The sequence below is a fragment of the Jaculus jaculus genome, chromosome 5, assembly GCF_020740685.1.
Source record: "Jaculus jaculus isolate mJacJac1 chromosome 5, mJacJac1.mat.Y.cur, whole genome shotgun sequence".
Classification (NCBI taxonomy): Eukaryota; Metazoa; Chordata; class Mammalia; order Rodentia; family Dipodidae; genus Jaculus; species Jaculus jaculus.
In genome coordinates this window covers 107,048,304-107,070,399 of record NC_059106.1, presented here as the reverse complement: position 1 = coordinate 107,070,399, position 22,096 = coordinate 107,048,304, and the positions used below count along the sequence as shown (strand labels likewise).

The 22,096-nt window shown below is 40.5% G+C and overlaps 1 protein-coding gene across 9 annotated transcripts in view; it reads right to left on the bottom strand.

Moving 5' to 3' along the window:
• Positions 1 to 22,096, bottom strand: part of Dtnb (dystrobrevin beta) — a 395,702-nt gene that overhangs the window by 242,788 nt on the left and 130,818 nt on the right. For all 9 annotated transcript variants that reach the window (XM_045151240.1, XM_045151239.1, XM_045151241.1 and 6 more), the window contains 2 exons: positions 7,205 to 7,310; positions 4,466 to 4,632 (listed from right to left, as the gene is read on the bottom strand). In XM_045151240.1, the coding sequence (XP_045007175.1) occupies positions 4,466 to 4,632; positions 7,205 to 7,310 (273 nt within the window). The remainder of the gene's footprint in view (positions 1 to 4,465; positions 4,633 to 7,204; positions 7,311 to 22,096) is intronic.

Below are 22,096 nucleotides of genomic sequence, written 5' to 3'. Positions count from 1 at the left end.
CCCTACTGAAGAGTGCCCTCAGGGAAATGGGGATGGGGGAGAGGGGATATAAGACTATGTAATAAATAAATAAGTAAATATATAAATAAGAAAGGAAACATTTTGGGGAAGGAGTTAGAGGTGAAGCAGCTTGATGACTAAGGAGCTGTCATTCTGGAGGGGGATTTGCAATGTGGACGATGATTAAAAATGTCCAGAGCATGAGGCAATGTAGGTGCCATGCAGGACAGAAATATGGCAGTTTCCCTACAGTGCTGACAACAGATGCAGAGGCAACAGCCAACATGGGCATAGCCTTGGCAGCTTCTAAGAATGGCTGGGCACTGAGCCAAATAATTGGACTTCATAGATTTGGTTTTGAATTTCTTCATGTGTATGTCTTACCACCTGCATGTGGAAATATTCTTATTTTCTTTTTAAATAATCATCTCCCTTAGCTCTGTGCTATGTGAGAAGCAGTTATTTAATTAAAACTGGTCAACAAGCACTCCTTCTCCCCGAATAGATATTATTTTTCAAATTTGAGAGATGCAAGGAGAAAGATGCTAGTCACATGAAAATTAAATATTGCTGAATGATCCCAAAACCTCTGTATTCCAAACAAAAGAATATTGTTTCCAACAAGGATAACAATATCTACTGTTATCTATAACAACATAATTTGATGAATCCCCACAGTAAATAGCCTAACTGTATCACAGTACCCCCAAATTTATAGATAAATGAGCTGCTTGTTAATTTTTTTAAAAAAAATCAGTAAGTTTTATTTAATAGATACTATTAAACCCAAACAACTTCCTCATTTATAGATTTTGAAGGGGATAACATTGTTAGGGAATGGAGTCTGCCATCTGCTGGCAAGAAAGGTGAAAATTTCAGATCATCAACCAATTACATAACTCCCTCCATGAAGGGCACTCTACTGAGAAACTATATCTGTGATACAAGAACATTTATATTAGTTCTTTTACTCTCCTGCACATCTCCCCCCACCCACTGCCTGCGCCATCTTTGGGAGGAATTAACTGGGAATTGGTCAGATTTATCTTGGTAAAGAGAAAACTAGAGCAAGCAGAGTTCTACGGAAGACATTGAATGAGAAATAGGTAGTGTGTTTCTAGTCTTCACTGCATATGAGGAAAGGCTTAAGATTTTCATTTTGGGAGTATGACAAAGTTATAAAAAGAGGTATAAGTGAAGTGTGTATAACAATGGGAATGCGCTTAATGGCACCATATTGTATACCTAGAAAAGGTTAAAATTTTGTATGTGTATTTCACCACAATGACCAAAAGGGGGGAGGGGGAGGGGAGAGAAGGAGGAAGGGGAAGGAAAGAGGAAAGACTGAATCAAAGTGAATATGAAAAGTATGTCCAGACCAAGGAAAATACAGCTTAGTATTAAAGACTTAACAGAGATTAAACAACCTCAAAAAAACTATACTCAGAGCAGGGGATATAGGTCAATCACAGAGTGCTTGCTTAGAAGCTCAAAGCCCCTAGGTTGGATCCTTAATTCCAGGAAAAAAAAAAAAAAAATCAACCTGGGTGTGATGTTGCACAACTTTAATCCCAGCACTTGGGAGGCAGAGGTACGAAGACTGCCATGAGTTTGAGGCCAGCCTGAGACTACACAGTGAATTCCAGGTCAGCCTGGGCTAAAGTAAGATCCTATCTGAAAAACCAAAAATAATAAATAAATAAATTAAAATAAAATAAACCATTCAAAATACTTGAAAAATCTTCCTCAAAATCTGAATGACTTAAGGATAAGAATCCTAGCAATATATGCTCTACCTCTATAACCTGTCCAAATTCCAACACCAAATCCATGTGTATAAATGATGTGTTTATGTCACTAACTTTCAGGGTGGCTTAGTATGCAGCTAAACACTCTGGCACTGAGGTCCTGAAGGTAAAGCTATACAAATATGAACCAAGTATCTCAGTAAAGATGATCTCTATTTTAACAGGCTTGGCTACAAAACATGAGTTACCCCATCCATTGTCTTTTCTTAAGAAATATTTTTGGTGCTAGAGAGATGGCTTAGCAGTTAAGGCATTTGCTGCAAAGCCAAAGGATCCAGGTTTAATTCCCCAGGACCCACATAAGCCAGATTCACAAGATGGAACATGCATCTGGAGTCTGTTTGCAGAGGCTGAAGGCCCAGGTGTACCCATTTTCTCTCTCCCTCTCTCTTTCTTCCTCTCTCTCTAGCTTTCTCAAATAAATAAAATAAATTTTCAAAAAATATATTTTTATTTGAGAGACAGAGACAGAGAGAAAAACGTGTGCAAGAACATGCATGGGCAGACCAGGGCATCTTGTTATTGCAAACACTCCAAATGCATGCACCTATCCCTTTGTGCATCTGGCTTTAAGTGGGTACTGGGGAATCAAACCCAGGCTGATGGGCGTTGTAAGCAAGCATCTTTAACCAATTGAGCCATCTCCCCAGCCCTGTTTTTGGTTTTGTAATATTTTTTTTTAAAAAAATGACCTTTAACCAAAAACAGCATTAGAATTCACAGCTAGACCAAAGGATGTTCAATGTAGTAAGATTTTACAGTTAATAATAAATAACTGAAACCAATATAATAAAACCTGTTTAAAACACTGAGACAGATTTAAGCAACAGAATTAAGTGTGCATAGAGTTAAAATTTATTTGGTTTTCTCTTTAATTATTCCTTTACATAGGCTTATTTACTTTTTAGGGGGTTGAATTCTAAGAAGACTAAAGGGGCCAAGGGAAATCTGACTATTAAAGCCTTTTAGTCCTTGCAACCCAGGAATATACCAGCCTTAAGAACTGTGATCCTGAACCACACTTCTGACAGTATAGAGTCTTCTACCCTTTAGTAAAGCACCCAGCCAATCAGCCAACAAAAACTAGAGGAAAGGTTTCAAAACAAAAGCTAGAGCAGCATTTTTTGGAGGAAAAGAATGAATTTTAAAGCTCTAGAATTAACTCAAAAGAAGCAGAGAAAAATACTTGATAAGAAGCATATTACATGATGGACAAACATTCCACAAAGAGCAGCTATCAATCTCCACCTAAATATTGTTATTTAAACAAATAACAATGTGGGGCTGGGGAGACTGCTCAGTGGGTGAAGTGCTTGCCGCACAAGCACAAGGACCCGACCTCAAATCCAGAGCCTGCATAAAAGCTGGGCATGGTAGCATGTGTCGGTAACCCTAGTATTGAGGAGGTAGGTACAGGAGGGTCATGGGGTTCACTGGTTAGCTAGATTTGCTGAATCAGTATGTTCTGCATACAGTCAAGAGACTCTTCACAAAACATAAGGTGAGGAGAGCTTTAGGAAGACACTCAATGTTGTCACATTCAATGTGACAATGGTTAAAAGATACATTTTTCAGGCTGGAGAGATGGCTTAGTGGTTATTTGCCTACAAAGCCTAATAATCAGGATTCAATTCCCCAGAACTCACATAAAGCCATGTACACAAAGTGCTGCATGTATCTGGAGTTCATTTATAACAGTTAGAAGTTATGGCATACCCATTCTCTCTTCTCTCTCTCTCTGCTTGAAAATAAATAAATAAATATCTTTTTTTAAAAAAAGACATTTTGGGGGACTGAGGAAATGGCTTAGTGGTTAAGGCATTTGCCTACAAAGCCTAAGGACTCTGGTTCAATTCCTCAGGACCCATTTAAGCCAGATGCACAAGGGGGGGCATGCATCTGGAGTTCATTTGCAGTGGCTAGAGACCTTTGTGTGCCCATTCTCTCTCTCTCTCTATCTGCCTCTTTCTCTCCTCCTCTCAAATAAATTAAAAAAAATACATTTTGGGGGTGGAGAGATAGCTTAGTGGTTAAGGCGGTTGCCTGTGAAGCCTAAGGACCCATGTTCTACTTTCCAGATCCCAAGTTAGCCAGACACACAAAGGTGAGGCAAGCTCAAGGCTGCACATGCCCACTAGGTGGCATGAGCATCTACAGCCCAATTGCAGTGGCTGAGGCCCTAGCATGCCAATTCTGTCCCTCTCAAAAATTAAAAAAAAATTTTCTCCACATAATTGATGCAAACATGTAACTCCTACATTACATTCCACTTTCTTTAAGTCCTATCAAAGTGCAAAAATTGTCCTGAAGAATTTCATATCTAACTGAAGGCTCAAAGGAATAAGCATTAAGGGGACAACCTTTGTACAATTTCAAAATCAGAGGACACTTTTATTTTACAAAGGAAGCACTATGACATCATACTTTACTGAATAAAAGGAATCATTTCAAGTGCAGTAATATCTCCATCACATGATCATTTAAAAATTCGGTGTTTAGAATCCAGTGAGAAGGAGTGTGTCTGTAACACCAGTTTTAATATTAGCATTAAGAAATCAACCTTACAGAATAGGGCAACCTCAGTATACTGGTCTGGGTGCTGTTCTGGGTGAGACAAGTGAACAGCTGGAGACACCGAATGAAAAAGCAGCAGTTACCCAAGAGGAATGCTCCTTCATCTGGTGCTGGTTGCTGTGGGGGCCACTGGCATGGCCTCGCCAAAAGCAGTTCTGGCAGAGCTGGTAGTTGTGGCACTGCTGGCACCGGTACCTGAAGCCCAGCATGCTCTCACAGTGGCAGTAGGAACACTCCACGGGATGGAAGACTGTCAGCAGGAGAGGGAGATAGCAGTGGAAGAAGAAAAGGGGAAGAAAAAATGTCACCTGATGAGCAGAATCAATACTGGGAAAAACAAAACGAGTATCATAAACAAGCTAGAAAAACAGACCCAAACACTCTGAACTGTCTGCTTTCTTTCAAGAGATTTGTAAGGAATGATGAAAAGTGCTAACAAGAGTGTGTTCTCTAAAGCCAGGTGTGGTACTGCATGCCTTTAATCCCAGCACTTAGGAGGCAGAAGTAGGAGGATTGCTGTGAGTCCGAGGCCAGCCTAGGACTACAAGATACGTTCCAGGTCTGCCTTGGGGGGAAAAAAAAGTGTGTCTTCTAAATTAAAGCTATATCATCTGGTATAGTTCCCTCCATCAGTCAATATGGTTAATATTTAGAATTCTAAGTAACAATTTTGGGTTAATATTAAACACTATATCAACATAAACTATCATATGTACTCGGGTAGTCTGGGTTGAATGTGTCTTTGTGATGTTTTCTTCTATTCTCTTCCAAACAAGTTATGAACAGTGCTCACACAATGGAAGGGTAATTAAGAAGCAGGAGGGAAGGTAAAACCCAGAGTGAGACAAATCAACATATGTGCTGGTCAATTACTGATAATAAAGACTATTCAGGTGCTGCTAAAAATATTTAGGCAAATTGCACTATGTAACAGTTACCTTCTTATGTACTATAGATTTGGATTTGTAAGCCAACATTTCAAAAGTGTAAATCTAAGTTCAGCAAATGAATATTTGTCCTTTTTTGCTTTGTTTTGTTGATTTTGGAGACATGGTTTCATGTAGCCCAGCCTAGCCTCAAGCTCACTATGTAGCTAAGGATGACTTGAACTCTAGATTAGTTTTAATCACAGGAGGCTGGGGGTAGGAAGAATGCTGTTGAGTTTAAGGCTATCCTGGGCTATAGAGTGAGTTCCAGGTTAGCCTGGGCTATAGTAAGACCCTGCCTCAAAAGAAAGAAAGAGGGAGGGGGGGAGAAGGAAGGAGGAGAGAGGGAGAAAAGGAAGGAAAGAAAGAAGGAAGAAAAGGAAAGGAATATGGGAAGGAGGGGAAGGACTAAGGAATCTGCTTTTTAGTAGTTTCTAAGCTATTACACTTCTTGTTGTTGTTTTGTGGATCTGCTCTAGCCTGGCTAACCTGGAACGCATTCTGTCAGTCTGTGGCCCAGACTCATGGCAAGCCTTCCATCTCAGCCTCCTGAGCACTGGAATTACAGGTATGACCCACCATATCCAGTTTCTTTCTTTCTGTCTTCCTTCCTTCCACCCTCCTTCTCTCTCTCTGTAGAATGAGGAGCAAAAGGCAAGTGCTTGAAGAGAAGGAAGGTTACACTGAAAAGAATGGTCTTCCCTTTAACTCACTCAGCCTAACCATGGAAATAGGCTGACTGCAGAAGCAGAAAACATGAAGGTTCTAAGACTTTAGTATCATTTTAATTCAAAGTGACACAAAGATCTAAGTGCTGGAAGGATCCCAAGGATATGTGCAAGTAAATCAAAGGGCTAGAGAGATAGTTCAACAGTTAAGGTGCTTTGCCTAAGAACCCAGGTTCAAGTCCCCAGAACCCACATAAGCTAGATGAACAAGATGGCATATATGTCTGGAGTTCATTTGCAGTGACTGGAGGCCCTGGTGTGCCCATTCACCCTATCTGCCTCATAAACAAACAAACAAACAAACAAACAACTTAAAAATAGTAAATAAAAAATGGGAAGCTATATGAACGAGGCTCAGGATTAAATTTTATCTTGGCTATTTTCTACAAATTATTCAAAATTAATTACAACATTAGTGGTTGATATTCCAAATATCTAATTTTTTGGGGGGAGGGTTTTCGAGGTAGGGTCTCACTCTGGTCCAGGCTGACCTGGAATTAACTCTGTCATCTCAGGGTGGCCTTGAACTCATGGCAATCCTCCTACCTCTGCCTCCCGAGTGCTGGGATTAAAGGTGTGTGCCACCACGCCTGGCTTACATATCTAATTTTTCAAAGTTGGATTTTGATAAGTTTAGGGGGGAAAAGAAAGGAGCCATGGCTACATCAGGTAGACTTAAGATGACAATCTGAAATCTTAGGTGAAAAACAAACAAAAAACCTCATCTGACCCACCAATCTAGTGTCATTTCTCAGAATCCTCTTTATATAGAAATATTTTCAGAGCTGGAGTGATGGCTCAGTGGTTGAAGGTACTTGCTTGCACAGTCTGACAACCTGGGTTCAATTCCCCAGTAACCACACAAAATCAGATGCAAAATGTGCTACATGTATCTGGAGTTTGTTTGCAGTGGCAGGAGGCCCTGGAGTACCCACCCATCCTCCCCTACTCTCTCTCACTCTGTCTCTCTCTCAAATGAGTAAAACATTTTCCTTAATTTTTTTTTTCCTGTGGAAAGCAAAAGCCACAAATTGAAACTGAGGTGTGCCAGCACGTTTTTATCATTTATCATTTATAATTTTCAATGATAATAGCAAAGGACACTGCAAATAATCAGTTCTTGTACCACTTACAGCCTAAGTGAATAAAAGGTAAAAGTTCTGCTTACCATTCTCCACATGGGCAAGCCTGTGCATGAGAGGTAGCCAGACAAGGCACTGGGGTGGAGGGTCAGCCATCATTGTGTCTAAAAACATATTCAGCATTATCTTCTTCTGTAAAGAGAAAAACAGGGACTGGAGAGATGGCTCAGCAGTTAAGGCACTTTCCTACAAAGCCTAATGACCCAGGTTTGATTCCCTAGTGCCCATGTAAAGCCAGATGGCTCATGTATCTGAAGTTTGTTTGCAGCAGCTGGACACCTTAGTGCATCCATTCTCTCTCTCTCTCTCTCCTCCCCCCCCCCCCACTCTGCTTGTAAATAAATAAAAATATAAAAAGAGAAAAGGAAACCAATTTACTTTATTTTTTCAATCATCTCTAGACAATTTGGGATTCTCCCAGTCAAGCACTATGAACTACATGTGAAGTTTTCCAATAATATGTTTTATGATATTGTAGTCATGGCCGAACACTCCACTGCACACAGACACCATCTGCAGATGCATCTCTGCACATATCACTTAAAAAGTGTAAAAGCAGCTGCTGGCCTATTTTCACTTGACAGATCTGAAAGTTCAGCAGCAACAGTCCTATCCAAAGCAGACACAGCCAGGAGCAGAACGTCGGTGTCCTTCCAGTCACTATTTCTGTTGTTCAGAGGTGGGCAAACAGATATCCCACACCTGACTGTAAAATATCTATGACAACAGGAACTAAGGATGCTTGGTTGTGAACCATATTTTCAGCATTTCCAAAACTGCTTGGGAAACAACAAACATTTAATAAATAACCATGGAAATAAATAAGAAAGCAGGAGGCGAATACTCAGAAATCATGTTATAACTTTCTCATTTGCAAAAAAGAAAATGGGAGCGCAGAGCATTTAACCAAATCACAGAGGTCACAAACTAAAATTCCACATGTCTGTCACAATACTCTATCTTCCAGCTAGATTGTATTTGTCTGTTCTATCTTTATTTCCCTTTCAACAAATGCTTCCACTATACGTGGAACACTGACATGATTATGCACCAGGTACATAAGTAGAAAATGGTTATCAAAAGCAAGATGGAAGCAAAGTGTGTGACACAGAACAAATCTGCAGCACTATTTTAAATTAATGCATTTCTTTTTTATTTTCACAAAGACACCACACACCTTTCCAGCTCTAAGATGAAGGGGGAAACAGCGGTGTCATGCAACTCAATGCATGTCTAACATGATAGGCCAAGGCCCACCTCAAACAGCATTCTGAGAGAACAGAAAGCCAGGTGTGGAAGTGGTAGTGGGCAAGTTGTAATCTCAACACTCCAGAGGCTAAGGCAGGAAGATTACAAACAAATTCAAAGCCAACCTGAGCTACCTAGTGAGTTCCATGTAAGCCTGGGCTACAGAATGAAACCAAAACAATGACAGACTTCTGTCAGAGTACTTGATGACTCACCAAAGGCCAGTGGTAAGACCCTATTGCTGAAGACTCCATATGCAGCTGACACGTAAAATGGAACAGCATGGCTGGAAGCCAGGAGAGAGTCAGTGCCCGGACAGTCAGCGTGTCTAGTGCCAGAAGGTGCTACATGGGCGACTGGGGGAAATGACCAAGATCTGTCCAAGCAACTCATTGTCTAACCTAATTAGCAACAAATAACCTGATGTGATGCCCACACAAGTGCAATAGTAGCACACAGCCATGGTGGGGAGCCAACTGCTCTTGATTTGGCTAACTGATCCCCTCAGTGGTACGAAACCCATAGCTGGAGATGGGAAACAAATCAGAACCATACCCAAACACAAGCCCACTCTCCAATATCAAGCTACCATCAATCATGGGCTACAAGAGGGCCTACACCTATCAAACTCTCTATCAAAAAAGTAATTGTTATCTCAATTTTCCGGGTGCTAACTTACTCTCCGTTGGAGAATCTGCTTCTTTTTTTCAGATAGATGCAGATGCTAAGGAGAGAGCTGCCCCAACATACCTCAAAAGGGGCCCGAATGAAACTAAGGACAATTGGCGAAACAAGCAAGGGTGATGTTTTCCTGATGAACCGGATACCAGCACAAAGGGGAAGGAGACCAACACAGAGAAAAATCAACTCCTACCAAATCAGAGAGCCAGAGCCTCACAGGCCCCCAACACCTCAGCACTGAAGCAGACCAAAAATGAACCCAACATGGCTCAGGGAAATTTTGCGGAAGAGGGGGCGGAAAGAATGTCAGAGTCACATGTTGGGTGATGATATGCAGAGACATTTATCGTACCAATAACTGTGGGCTAACTCCACAATTCATGACCCTGTTTCAAATTTAAAAACTAACAACAACAAGGAGGAAGAAGGAAGGGAAAGAGGGAGGGAAGGAGGAGGGAGGGAGGAGGGAAGGAAATGGAAGATGGCTCAGTGGTTATGATTAAAGGTACTTGCTTGCAAAGTCTGCCAGCCTGGATTCAATACCCCAAAACCCATATAAAGCCAGATGCACAAAGCAGTACATGTATCTGAAGTTCCACTGGCAAGGGAGGAAGGGAAAGAAAATGAGAGGAGAGAGAGGGAAGGAAAAAGGAAAGGGTAGAGCAGAGACAAAGAGCAACACACAACACATGCACAACTCTGAAAGAAGGCTTTTCCCATATGACCCAGTCTCCCATTCCCACCATTTGAAGTGGAGGCTGTGGCTCAGGTATAAAGCACTTGCCTAGCATGTGCAAGGCCCTGGGTTTGATCCCTAGCACTGGGGGGAAAGTTGCACATGGAGACTAGGTGGAGGGGTGGACTGTAGCCAAAAGGATACACTGAATTTCATCTTACTTTTTCCTAAGCAACCGTGTCTTCAGCCCCACCACAGGCTATTAAAAAAAATTCCCAATAAAACTTTAAAATACTTGAATTTCTTTCACAGGAAAAAGGTAAAACAGGTGAACGGGTTAGACCAGCTAAACTGCACAATGACTTGGACTTTTAGTGCAGATTATCTTGTATAACATAAACTGGAAGCAAAGAGTAATGATATCATGGGGTTTAGGGCAGAGGCTGCCAAGTCAGTCACCTAGCCCACTTCCCCACTATGGTCCGCATCACATCAAACTTAAGGCTACAGACACACTCACTCTTGGGTGTTTTGGCAAATGAAAACCCTGACTCTGGTCTACGTTAACTAAAAGTCACTGCAACTGAGGATATTGCTGAAAAAAAAAAAAATTAGAAGGTAAGTAGAAATGGGATGGGAAGCAGAGAAGAACAGGCAAGAAGTGCTGAAGTAAGAAAGTGGAGGGGCCGGAGACAAGCTGAAAGAAAGTCAGACCTAGGGCAGTGTAGTGGATGGAAGGAAGGGGCTGAGGAAGTAGACAGTCATTCCAGAGCCACTCCACACCATACACTGAGGGCCAGGTGGGAAGGAAGCCTACTCAGATATACTAGTAAAGGGAATTCTAAGCATTTTCTCTTTCAGTAGAAATCTGCAAGCTATGAGCAGACAACAATGAAAGGTAGGAGGGCCAGACATGGAAAATACCTTGTACTATGAATAGGCAAAAACCCAACAAACAAAGTAAAACCAAGTGTTCCATTTCCAATTACAGAGCCTGTTGTAGTGGTACATACCTAGTTAAGGGCAGCTTAGCCTATGTGGCAAGACCCTGTCTCAAACAAACAAACAAACAAAAAGCTAAGAATAAGATGCTAGTAATTATTTATATGGCATGAGGTGGGGTAAACAAAAATTAAAGTTATCTCTTTGATATAAATTTAATGTTTAGAATCTCTATAACTTGAGATCTAGAGTCTATAGAGAAAGCAACATTAAATCACATCTGTATCTTGCCCACCAAGACTCAGGAAGAGGAGGTGGAACAATATAAGAGCCTCGGAGCGGGTGGGAATAGCCTGAGACAACATGTTTCCCCCAGCCCTGAAGATCCTCAGCAGACCTGGGGTGGGAGAGAGACGGACCTATGTGTTCAACCTTTTTATAAAATAAAATGAATAAACTAGTGAGCACAGAGTGAGTAGGCCAGAGCTCCCAAAGGCATCAAGACCTGAAGAGTTAAATCACCCTTCCTTCACATTTCAGCCAAGGCCCAGGTGAAACCAAAGAGGATTTGGTGAGATGTACAAGAGCGCTGCTTCCATGGTGAGCCTGACAAGCAGCACAGGATGAACAAGACAGATGCCGAGGATACTCAACACATACCAAAACAGAAATCCAGAGTCTCCTAAGAGCTCATCACTGAAGGAGACTTAAAACACACCCACCAAGGCTCAGAGAATATTGTAGAAGAGGGGGCAGAAAGACTGTAAGAGCCACAGGTTGGGACATCATGCCCAGAGGCATTGCCTCCCCTCAATAACCAACTTCTGCTCCCACAATGCATAACCCACAGCCCTATAGGGAATACTAGCAACCCCAATGAGGATGTTTCCCTAGCAGGGAGGAGCGAAAAGATGGCACCAACATATCATGGTATGTTTATAATATGTTTATACTATAAAGTATGTTTTAATTTGTTTATATTTATAAATTTAAAAGTATGTTTATAAAAAAAAAACAACTCAGAATCCTCTAGCATCAATCTCCCAAGTGTAGGATTACAGGAATGTACCACCACACCAAACTATCAGTGTTATCTTTCAATGACTAAAAATTTTAAAATTCTCAGTATTACTTTCTAGTATGAAAATATTGATATACTTCACATAAACAAAGTAGTTTGGAACCTCAATAATTTAAATACGAAGAGTTTGTAAGGACAATTTTTTAAAAATACTTTACTTTTATTTATTTATTTGATAGAAAAAGGGAGAAAGAGAGAGAGAGATTGGGTGTGCCACAGCTCCAGCCACTGCAAACGAACTCCAGATGCATGCACCCCCTTGTGCATTTGGCTTATATGGGTCCTGGAGAATTGAACCTGTGTCCTTTGGCTTTGCAAACAAGTGCCTTAACCACTACCATCTCCCATGCCCTCTTCTCAGTACTTTTTGAAGTGGGAGAAAAGGACCAGACCTTAAAAAGGAGAAATCCATTCCAATTTGTATCCCTTTTATGTGTGTCTCTTGCCTTATTGCTATGGCTAAGACTTCCAAAACTATATTAAATAGAAGTGGAGACAGTGGACACCCTTGTCTTGTTCCTGATTTTAGTGGAAAAGCTTCCAGTTTTTCCCCATTTAGTAATATGTTGGCTGTAGGCTTGTCATAAATAGCCTTTATTATATTGAGATATGTTCCTTCTATTCCCAGTCTCTGTAGGACTTTTATCATGAAGGGATGTTGGATTTTGTCAAATGCTTTCTCTGCATCTAATGAGATGATACTTTACTTTTATTTATTTATTTGATAGAAAAAGGGAGAAAGAGAGAGAGAGATTGGGTGTGCCACAGCTCCAGCCACTGCAAACGAACTCCAGATGCATCCAGATTTTTGTCCTTCAACCCATTTATGTAATGTATTACATTTATAGATTTGCGTATGTTGAACCATCCCTGCATCTCTGGGATAAAGCCTACTTGGTCAGGGTGAATGATCTTTTTGATATACTCTTGTATTCTGTTTGCCAATATTGTTGAGAATTTTTGCATCTATGTTCATGAGGGAGATTGGTCTGTAATTTTCTTTTTTTGTTCTATCTTTGCCTGGTTTTGGTATCAGGGTGATGCTGGCCTCATAGAAGGAGTTTGGTAGGATTCCTTCTTTTTCTATTTCCTGGAAAAGCTTAAGAAGCAATGGTGTTAGCTCTTCCTTAAAAGTCTGGTAAAATTCAGCAGTGAATCCATCCGGGCCTGGGCTTTTTTTAGTTGGGAGATTATTGATAACTGCTCGGATCTCCATGTTTGTTATAGGTCTATTTAAGTGATTAATCTCATTTTGATTTAATTTAGGTAGGTCATATAGATCAAGGAAATCATCCATTTCTTTCAGATTTTCATACTTTGTGGAGTATATGCTTTTATAGTATGTCCCTATAATTTTTTGAATTTCTCTGGAATCTGTTGTGATGTTACCTTGTTCATCTCTAATTTTATTAATTTGTGTCTCTTCTCTCTTTCTTTTGGTCAGATTTGCTAAGGGTTTATCAATCTTGTTTATCCTTTCAAAGAACCAACTCTTTGTTTCATTAATTCTTTGGATTGTTCTTTTTGTTTCTATTTCATTAATTTCTGCCCTAATCTTTAAAACACTCAAGCGAGAAACTGCAGAAGACACTAGGAAGTGGAAAAACATCCCTTGTTCCTGGATTGGAAGAATCAATATTGTGAAAATGGCAATCTTACCAAAAGCAATCTACACATTTAATGCAATCCCCATCAAAATTCCAAAGGCATTCTTCATGGAAATAGAAAAAACAACCCAAAAATTCATTTGGAATCACAAAAAAACTCAAATATGTAAAATAATACTGAGCAACAAAAATAAGGCTGGTGGTATCACCATACCTGATTTTAACCTATACTACAGAGCCATAGTAATAAAAACAGTGTGGTACTGGCACAAAAGCAGACATGTAGATCAGTGGAACAGAATAGAGGACCCAGATGTAAGCCCAAGTAGCTATAGCCACCTGATATTCGATAAAAATGCCAAAAATACTCATTGGAGAAGAGACAGCCTCTTCAGCAAATGGTGTTTTGAAAACTGGATAAATATCTGCAGAAGGATGAAAATAGATTCTTCTCTCTCGCCATGCACAAGAATTAAGTCCAAATGGATTAAAGACCTTAACATCAGACCGGAAACTTTGAAACTGCTAGAGGAAAAAGTAGGGGAAACCCTTCAACATATTGGTCTTGGCAAAGACTTTCTGAATACAACCCCAATTGCTCAGGCAATAAAACCACAGATTAACCACTGGGACCTAATGAAATTACAAAGATTTTGCACCGCAAAGGACACAGTGAAAAAAGCAAAGAGGCAACCTACAGAATGGGAAAAAATCTTCGCCAGCTATATATCTGATAGAGGATTAATATCTAGGATATACAAAGAACTCAAAAAGTTAACCAATAAGGAATCAAACAAGCCAATCAAAAAATGGGCTAAGGAGCTAAATAGAGAGTTCTCAAAGGAAGAAATACGAATGGCATATAAGCACCTAAAAAAATGTTCTACGTCACTAGTCATCAGGGAAATGCAGATTAAAACTACATTGAGATTCCATCTCACTCCTGTCAGATTGGCCACCATCATGAAAACAAATGATCATAAATGTTGGTGGGGATGTGGAAAAAAAGGAACCCTTCTGCACTGCTGGTGGGAATGCAATCTGGTCCAGCCATTGTGGAAAACAGTGTGGAGGTTCCTAAAGCAGCTAGAGATTGATCTACCATATGACCCAGCTATAGCACTCCTAGCCATATATCCAAAGGACTCATCTCATTTCCTTAGAAGTACATGCTCAACCATGTTTATTGCTGCTCAATTTATAATAGCTGGGAAATGGAACCAGCCTAGATGTCCCTCAACAGATGAGTGGATAATGAAGATGTGGTACATTTATACAATGGAGTTCTACTCAGCGGTAAAGAAAAATGAAGTTATGAAATTTGCAGAAAAATGGATGGACCTGGAAAGTATTATACTAAGTCAGGTAACCCAGGCCCAGAAAGCCAAGCGCCACATGTTCTCTCTCATATGGGGATCCTAGCTACAGATGACTGGGCTTCTGTGTGAGAATGAAAATACTTAGTAGCAGAGGCCAGTAAGTTGAAAAGGAGACATAAAGGGTGGAGAAAGGAAGGGAGGAGGATACTTAATAGGTTGATATTGTATATATGTAATTAAAATGATTGTAATGGGGAGGTAATATGATTGAGAATGGAATTTCAAACGGGAAAGTGTGGGGGTGGGGAGGGAGGGAATTACCATGGGATATATTTTATAATCATGGAAAATGTTAATAAAAATTAAAAAAAAAAAAGGAGAAATCCAGTATCAGGAAAATAATAGCTAAAAGAAAAATGAGGGCTGTAGAGATGCCTCAGTGGTTAAGGCACTTGACTGCAATGCCTAACAACCCAGGTTTGATTCCCCAGTACCCACATAAAGCCAGATACGCAAAGTGGTGCATACATCTGGAGTTTGCTGTGGCTAGAGGCTCTGGTTCTCTCTCTCTCTCTCACACACATACACTTTCTCTCCTTGCAAATAAGTAAATAAAATAAAAAAGAACAAGTTCCAACTTCATGTGCAACAAGAAAATATTTCTTGCCTACTGCCCTATAACTTAAGAAAAACATGATATTTAATCAAAATGCATTTCTTAAAGCTTTCAAATGAAAATTTCAGACTGGGTTTACACTGGCTTCTATAATTATGTTATAAACATATTTAGTTTGACAAGAGCAAGAGAAGTTAACTGGCATTGTGAAACCAGTGTTATGAGACAGCCTTTTAATTATTACCAACCACTGATTTTGTCCACATTTACTTTGGGCTTTGAATAGAAGAGTAATTTGAGCACTGAGGATGTGGCTCAGAAACAAAGCATTTGCCTACATGTACAGCCTGGAATTACAGAGTGAGTTTCAGATCAGCCTGGGCTAGAGTGAGACACTACATTGGGGGGGGACGGGACCATCAAATTAAGAACATTCATCTCTCTCTGCTTCCTGACACCAGATGCAATGTAACCAGCTGCTACATGCCCCTTATGCCACACCTTCCCCACCATGGTGAGCTATAGCCATGATCTATAAGCAAAAAATAACTTCTTCCTTATATTAGTTACTTTACTCATTGCTGGAACCAAACACTGAAGAGGAAGCAGCTAAAGGAAGGAAAGGGTTGATTTTGGCTCATATTTTCAAAGGCATATAATCTGTCATGATAAGAAGGACATGCCAGCTGGAGCAGGAAGCAGCTGGTCACACAGGGAAACAATCTAGTTAAAAGCAAAAAGCACTAGCACTAGGGCTGGGGATATGGTCAGCAGTTAAAAGTACTTGCTTGCAAAGCCTGCTGGCCCAGTTTCAATTCCCCAGCACCCATGTAAAGCCAGATGCAGCAAGTGGTGCATGCGTTTGGAATTCACTTGCACTGGCAAGAGGCCCTGGTGCACCCATTCATATTCTCTCTCTACTAAACTCATAAATAAATAAATAATTTTAAAATATAGGGTCATCACAAATTATCCTTATGTTCACTTTTTTTTGTAGTGGTGGGGACCCAGGCTAGCCTAGAACTCACAATGATTCTCCTACCTCTACCTCCCAAGTGCTGGGATTAAAGGTGTGTGCCGCCACACCCAGCCTTAATTAGATATTTTTATTTATCACAGCTCAAATACTGTAGACTCTCAATTCTGAAATACAGTATTTTTTTTTAAAGTAACAGAATAATGTAGATGAAAAACAAAGATGCTTCAAGTATACCCATGAGCTTTAATCTGGCAGTTAGAACTCAAAACAAAAACACTAATTTTCTCATGGTACACCTGATTTTAAATGATTATTCAATTAACAGGGCAAATATTTAATTCATGCATTGTTTGTCCCTCACTCGAGATGTAAAGTGAAAAACCAAGGTCCCTCCCTCAGGGCTATGTGTACACATCATTCGAGTGCAGAAAATAAGACAGCTCTGGAGCATTAAAGAGGAAGGCAATCTTAGCTGGGGTGTGAAATATGAGGATCTTGGAAGGAAAGACAGGTCAGGAGAACTGGCATTTCAATGATAGCTAGCAGCAAAGACAAGAACCCCAAAACAGGTTACTCAGAACAAGAGAATTACAAATGAAAACTCCTCTGCAATAACATCATCTCTCAGGCTGGCAACAAACCCAGCAGTGTAAAGAACATCTAAGTGTTGGCAAGTGTCTGGAGCAAGCGCTCCTCCGTAACGCCAGAGGAAACACAAGGGCATCATTCTGCTGCTCAGTGGCAGTGTCTAACAGAACCCCATGGCCTGGGGATGGTAAAGGGTGGGCAAGACAGAAATGACTACAGAGAGACTAAGTAACACACTTAGGAAATGTAACCAGAAAGCAAAAAAGAATTCACAAAATAGAGTATGTATGTATATATTTTGAGGTAGGGTGTCATTCTAGCCTAGGCTGACTTGACATTCACTATGTAGTCTCAAGGTGGCCTCAAACTCACAGCAATCCACCTACCTCTGCCTCCTGAGTGCTGGGCTAGAGTTGTATTTTAGTAAAAGGATTTTAATTCTACTTTGCTTATAATTAAAACAACTAATAAGGCAAAATGAGCAGCATAGTTCTCTTTAGATAGCTACTGAGCCACTAAGGGACCAGGAGACCAAGGTCCTCAGTTCTCTGAGTGACACATTCTCCTGCTTTCAGTCAGGACTAGGATACAACAAAGCATGAGGCTAGGGTATTATCAGATGTCCAGAAGGAAATGCCCACTAGTTTGTACCACCAGCAAATACCAAGAAAGGAGCTGCTTCAACAGTGCCAAGAGTCCAACTTGGCAGCCTTCTGCCCCTGCCCATGATCCCCAGGCAGGGGTGCAGGCCAAATGCTGTAGGCCATTTCAAGGTCATGGCAATAACTGAGTAAGGACCTTTCCCATGGCACACAGGCAACAAGCACTGCTAACAAAAATCTTTTTCAAAAAGGAAAATCATGTTGCCACCTGCCATTTCTTTCTAAGGATTAATTTATTAAGACACTCTCCTCCACAAACCCAACTAGAACAAAATCTCAAGTTCACACACGTGGAGAAAATGACACCCTGTCACAATTATTGCCTTCCTATTGCAATCATGATATTACTGGCCATGTGGAATACCTCAACATCAGAAATGGTGAGATTTCAGGAGCTGTAGATAGTTGCTAGAAAATTTTCAGTGCCAGGTATGGGATACCTTCCAGTGAGTTGTTGGCCAGGAAGGTCCCTGATGTGCCCAAAACATTATAGGCCATTGCCAAGGTCCTTGGTTTCCCACCAGGAATCGATGGTAAGACCCTATTGCTGAAGACTCCACATACTTGGGCTGCAAGGCCACTGAGAAATTCTGCTGGAACTGAGCTGATAACCTCCTCCACGTAGACCAGCTGACAGAAAGCTAGAAGAAGCCATTCTACATGCAGTTCAATGGGAGAAAGATACACCACCAGTGAAGATACTCAACAGTGGACACTGCAAGCCTTATAATTGGCCGGCCAGCCCAAATGAGCCAACGGGTGCAATAGTGGCATGTCTGTCATGGTGGAAACCAAATGCCCTCCAACTGGACTGGAGGCCCACTCCAAGGGAGGGAATACATCCCTGATACTGAAAACTTAAAACAGGGTTAGTCATGAGCCCTAGGGTTGTAACATCTCCTGATGTCTGGATTAGTGTATATACTATGCTTATCAAACTGCCCAGTAAGCACTTCTCTTAATATTCATACCTTTGTATTAATGCTACTCTCACTTTGGATAGAGAACCTTCTCTTTTCAGATGGCAGTGACCTTGGGACAACTCAGAAGGTATCATGGTAGTGGAAAGAAGTAACTAGAGTACCAAGTAACATCTCGATCACGCCTTCCAAGGCTCAGGGTCTAATGCGGAAGAGGTGGCAGAAAGAATGTAAGAGCCAAAGGAAGGGTTGGACTCCTTACGACGTGCTCCCTCCAGACAAAAAATTGGCCTCGATATCCATGACCTCATAATGCCTGACACTACCTACATAAGACCATCATAAGAGGAGGGAAGGATCATGGCATCCAAACAGAGGAGAGACTTATTGAGATGGGGAGTGGATGTGATGGAGAAGGGAATTTCAAAGGGGAAAGGGGGGGTTATTACCATGGGATATTCTTTATAATCATGGAAAATGCTTAATAAAATTGAGAATAAAAGAGCAAATAAAAATATTTTTTAAAAAAAGATATGGTGAGATGTGATGTGTATTCAAATCACTGAACTATAGTACCAATCCACCAGATTACTTGGTGTTGGAGACAGGAAAATCCCCTTGAAAATACCTATGAGGGCTGGAGGATAGTTCAGTCAGTAAAGTGCTTACATACAAGCATGAGAACCTGAACCCCAGAACCCACATAAAAAAGCCAAGTGCAGAGGCACCCACTTGTAATCCCAGTGTGTGTCCCCAGGGTTTGTGGACAGGCAATATAACCTGATTGGTGAGCTCCAGATCAGCGAGCAACCCTGTCTCTTTATAAAACATAGATAGGTGATAAGGAGATGGCCCTGTGATTAAATGTGCATGTTTGCAAAGCCTGTTGGCCCAGATTTGATTCCCCAGTACCAATGAACGCCAGACACAAGGTGGTGCAAGTGTGATATGCATGCACCCATTCACATGCGCACACACAAATAAATAAGTAACATTTTAAAAAAAGAGATGTCTTAAAAAGCAACAACAACAACAAAAAGTTCAGCCAGATGTGGTGGTGCATGCCTTTAGTCCTAGCACTCGGGAGGCAGAGGTAGGACGATCTTCGTGAGTTCAAGGCCACACCCTGAGACTATGTAGTGAGTTCCAGGTCAGTCTGGGCTACAGTGAGACCCTACCTTGAAAAACCAAAAAAAAAAAGGTGGACACCACCTGAAGAATGACACCGAAGGTTGTCCTCTGGTTTTCAAACTCATGTGCGCATACATGCACATCTACACACATGTGCACCAGCACGCTGGCATGAATATGCACACACACACATTCATGCATGTGCACGCACACACACAAACACAAAACCTATGAAATAACACCAACACATGCGTGCATGTGCCAGGCAATGTTTGGCAAATTTCATTCAAAGACCAGGAAAGCAAGGTGTGGACAGACAAGAAACATCTACAAGTGGGAAAGGTCATTTTGATACATAGCCACAGGGGACAGGTTGATTAAATCATAATCAGAAGATGTCTCCCTTTTTACACTTCTGTGCTTCACAACACCCACCCAGTGCAACCTGCCACAGACAATGCCTGCCAAGATGAACCTACTTTCTTACTTAGCTCTCCCTCCCACTTCCTCTGCTTGTTCACATTTCCCTTCACACAGATGGACATTAGATCTAAAATCTCCAAAAGGATGGGTCAAACTTGTCCAAGTAAATAAGCAACCAATTGGAGAAATCATCTTTCAAAGTAAAAACATTGCCCTTCCCCAGAATTCTGAAACTTGGGGAAAGAAAAAAGTTGGGGAAAGATTTAAACATCTTTACCGCTTATTTTCAATAATTTCAAGCCATCAAAATTCATTTTTAATCACCAGAGAATCTTTTTAAGATATCTTCATTTATTTAAGAAAGTGTGTACAAGTAGGGACACAGGAGGACACACACTGCAAGAAATCTCCAGATACATGAGCAATGTTGTGCAACTGATTTTACATGGGCACCAAGGAACTGAACCTGGGCTGGCAGGCTTTGCAAGCATCTTTAATGGCTGAACCACTGGTTCCCACTAGAGAAGATAGCTGGTCAGCTCACCAAAATATTAAGTGCAGAGTGCTACATTAACATGGTACTAAGTTCAGATAAGTCACAATCAATTTAGTTCATCAATTATTCTATTAGTCAAAATTAATATACCAAATTAGTGAGAACTGCAAAATGTGCCTGTCACCTATCTTTAATAATTATCAATATATATAACTGTTTCATTAATGTTTTCAAGCTCTCTCCAGCCTCTATTATTTTCAAGCAAATTCCAAATGTATTCTCTTTTAATTTTTTTATGATGGACATCTAGATTTGCTCCCAGATTTAGGTTATTACAAATAGTTTTTTTAAAATATGTTTAGGAGGCCATCAGTTTTTTATTTCATTTGGAAAAACCATGAAGTAGAATTGACAGGTCAGAGCTAGGTGAAGTTTATCAGAACCACCAGGGCTTCTTCTATAATGATTTGTAGGAAAGCTCTTGTTGTTCTAGATTTTCCTAACATTTGGTGGCAGTCACTGTTTTTTTGCCTATTCTAACAGATGGGTTTGTTAACTTGTAAGTGCTTTTTTAATTTGTCATGTGTTTTGAACTGTAAGTGCTCCAGAACAACTTGGTTTTAGTGTGTGAGGACCAGGCCCAAGTGCTAAGCAAATGAAGACAGAGACGCAGATGGATCCAGGCTTACACAGAGTTTAATTATTTGGGGGCTGATAATACCTTGCACCTTGGCAGTAGGAACTCAGTTGGATGCCCACAGTCTCAGTCAAGGATTCCTGGCTGGAATGCACCTGGTTTATTTTAATATCAAAGAACTAGGTACATCCCTGAAACCTCAGTCTGAATGTAAAACTCCACATTTCACTCTAGTGGTTTTATTTATGTTTTGCCTATAAAGTCTGCATCAAGGTTATTCACAGACAGTTATGGCAATTACAACTCAAGATGTCAGTTGTCATGTCAAGCTGTAGCCATATATAAACTATATAAGTCCACAGACTCTATCTTCATTAAGGATGAAAACCAGGGATAAACATTTTTAATACAGATACAATAAACTAGTATGTAAATGTCTTTCAAGTCATTAAAAAAAATTCTGCTACCATACAACACATAAACGGGAAAATATACTCCAGAATTCTGAATTTTAATAAAAGTTACGTGAGAAAAACGGGATCAAAACAAATACTCAAAATCAATGTAAAAATAACACACTTACAATACACATGATGACACCAGTGAATGACTCAGGAACCAGAGGGACGCCATGACAGGCTTCAGAGTCACCAGTAGGCCTAAGTTTCTATTTCCCAGCAAGGTTTAAATAAGAAGTTAACAGTTACTGAAAAAAAGACCACAAACTGCTTTTGCCATACATTTCTATGGTCATGAGATAAGTTGCTTAAGTTCCTCAAACACACATAGCCAATCACAATAAAAGTTACCTAATCTGCTTGAAATTCCCCTACCCCCTGCCCACCAGCTCTGCCCCCCAGCATCCTAAGCCTATCAGAAAAATACAAGTGCAGTTACTGCTTAAATCTACCA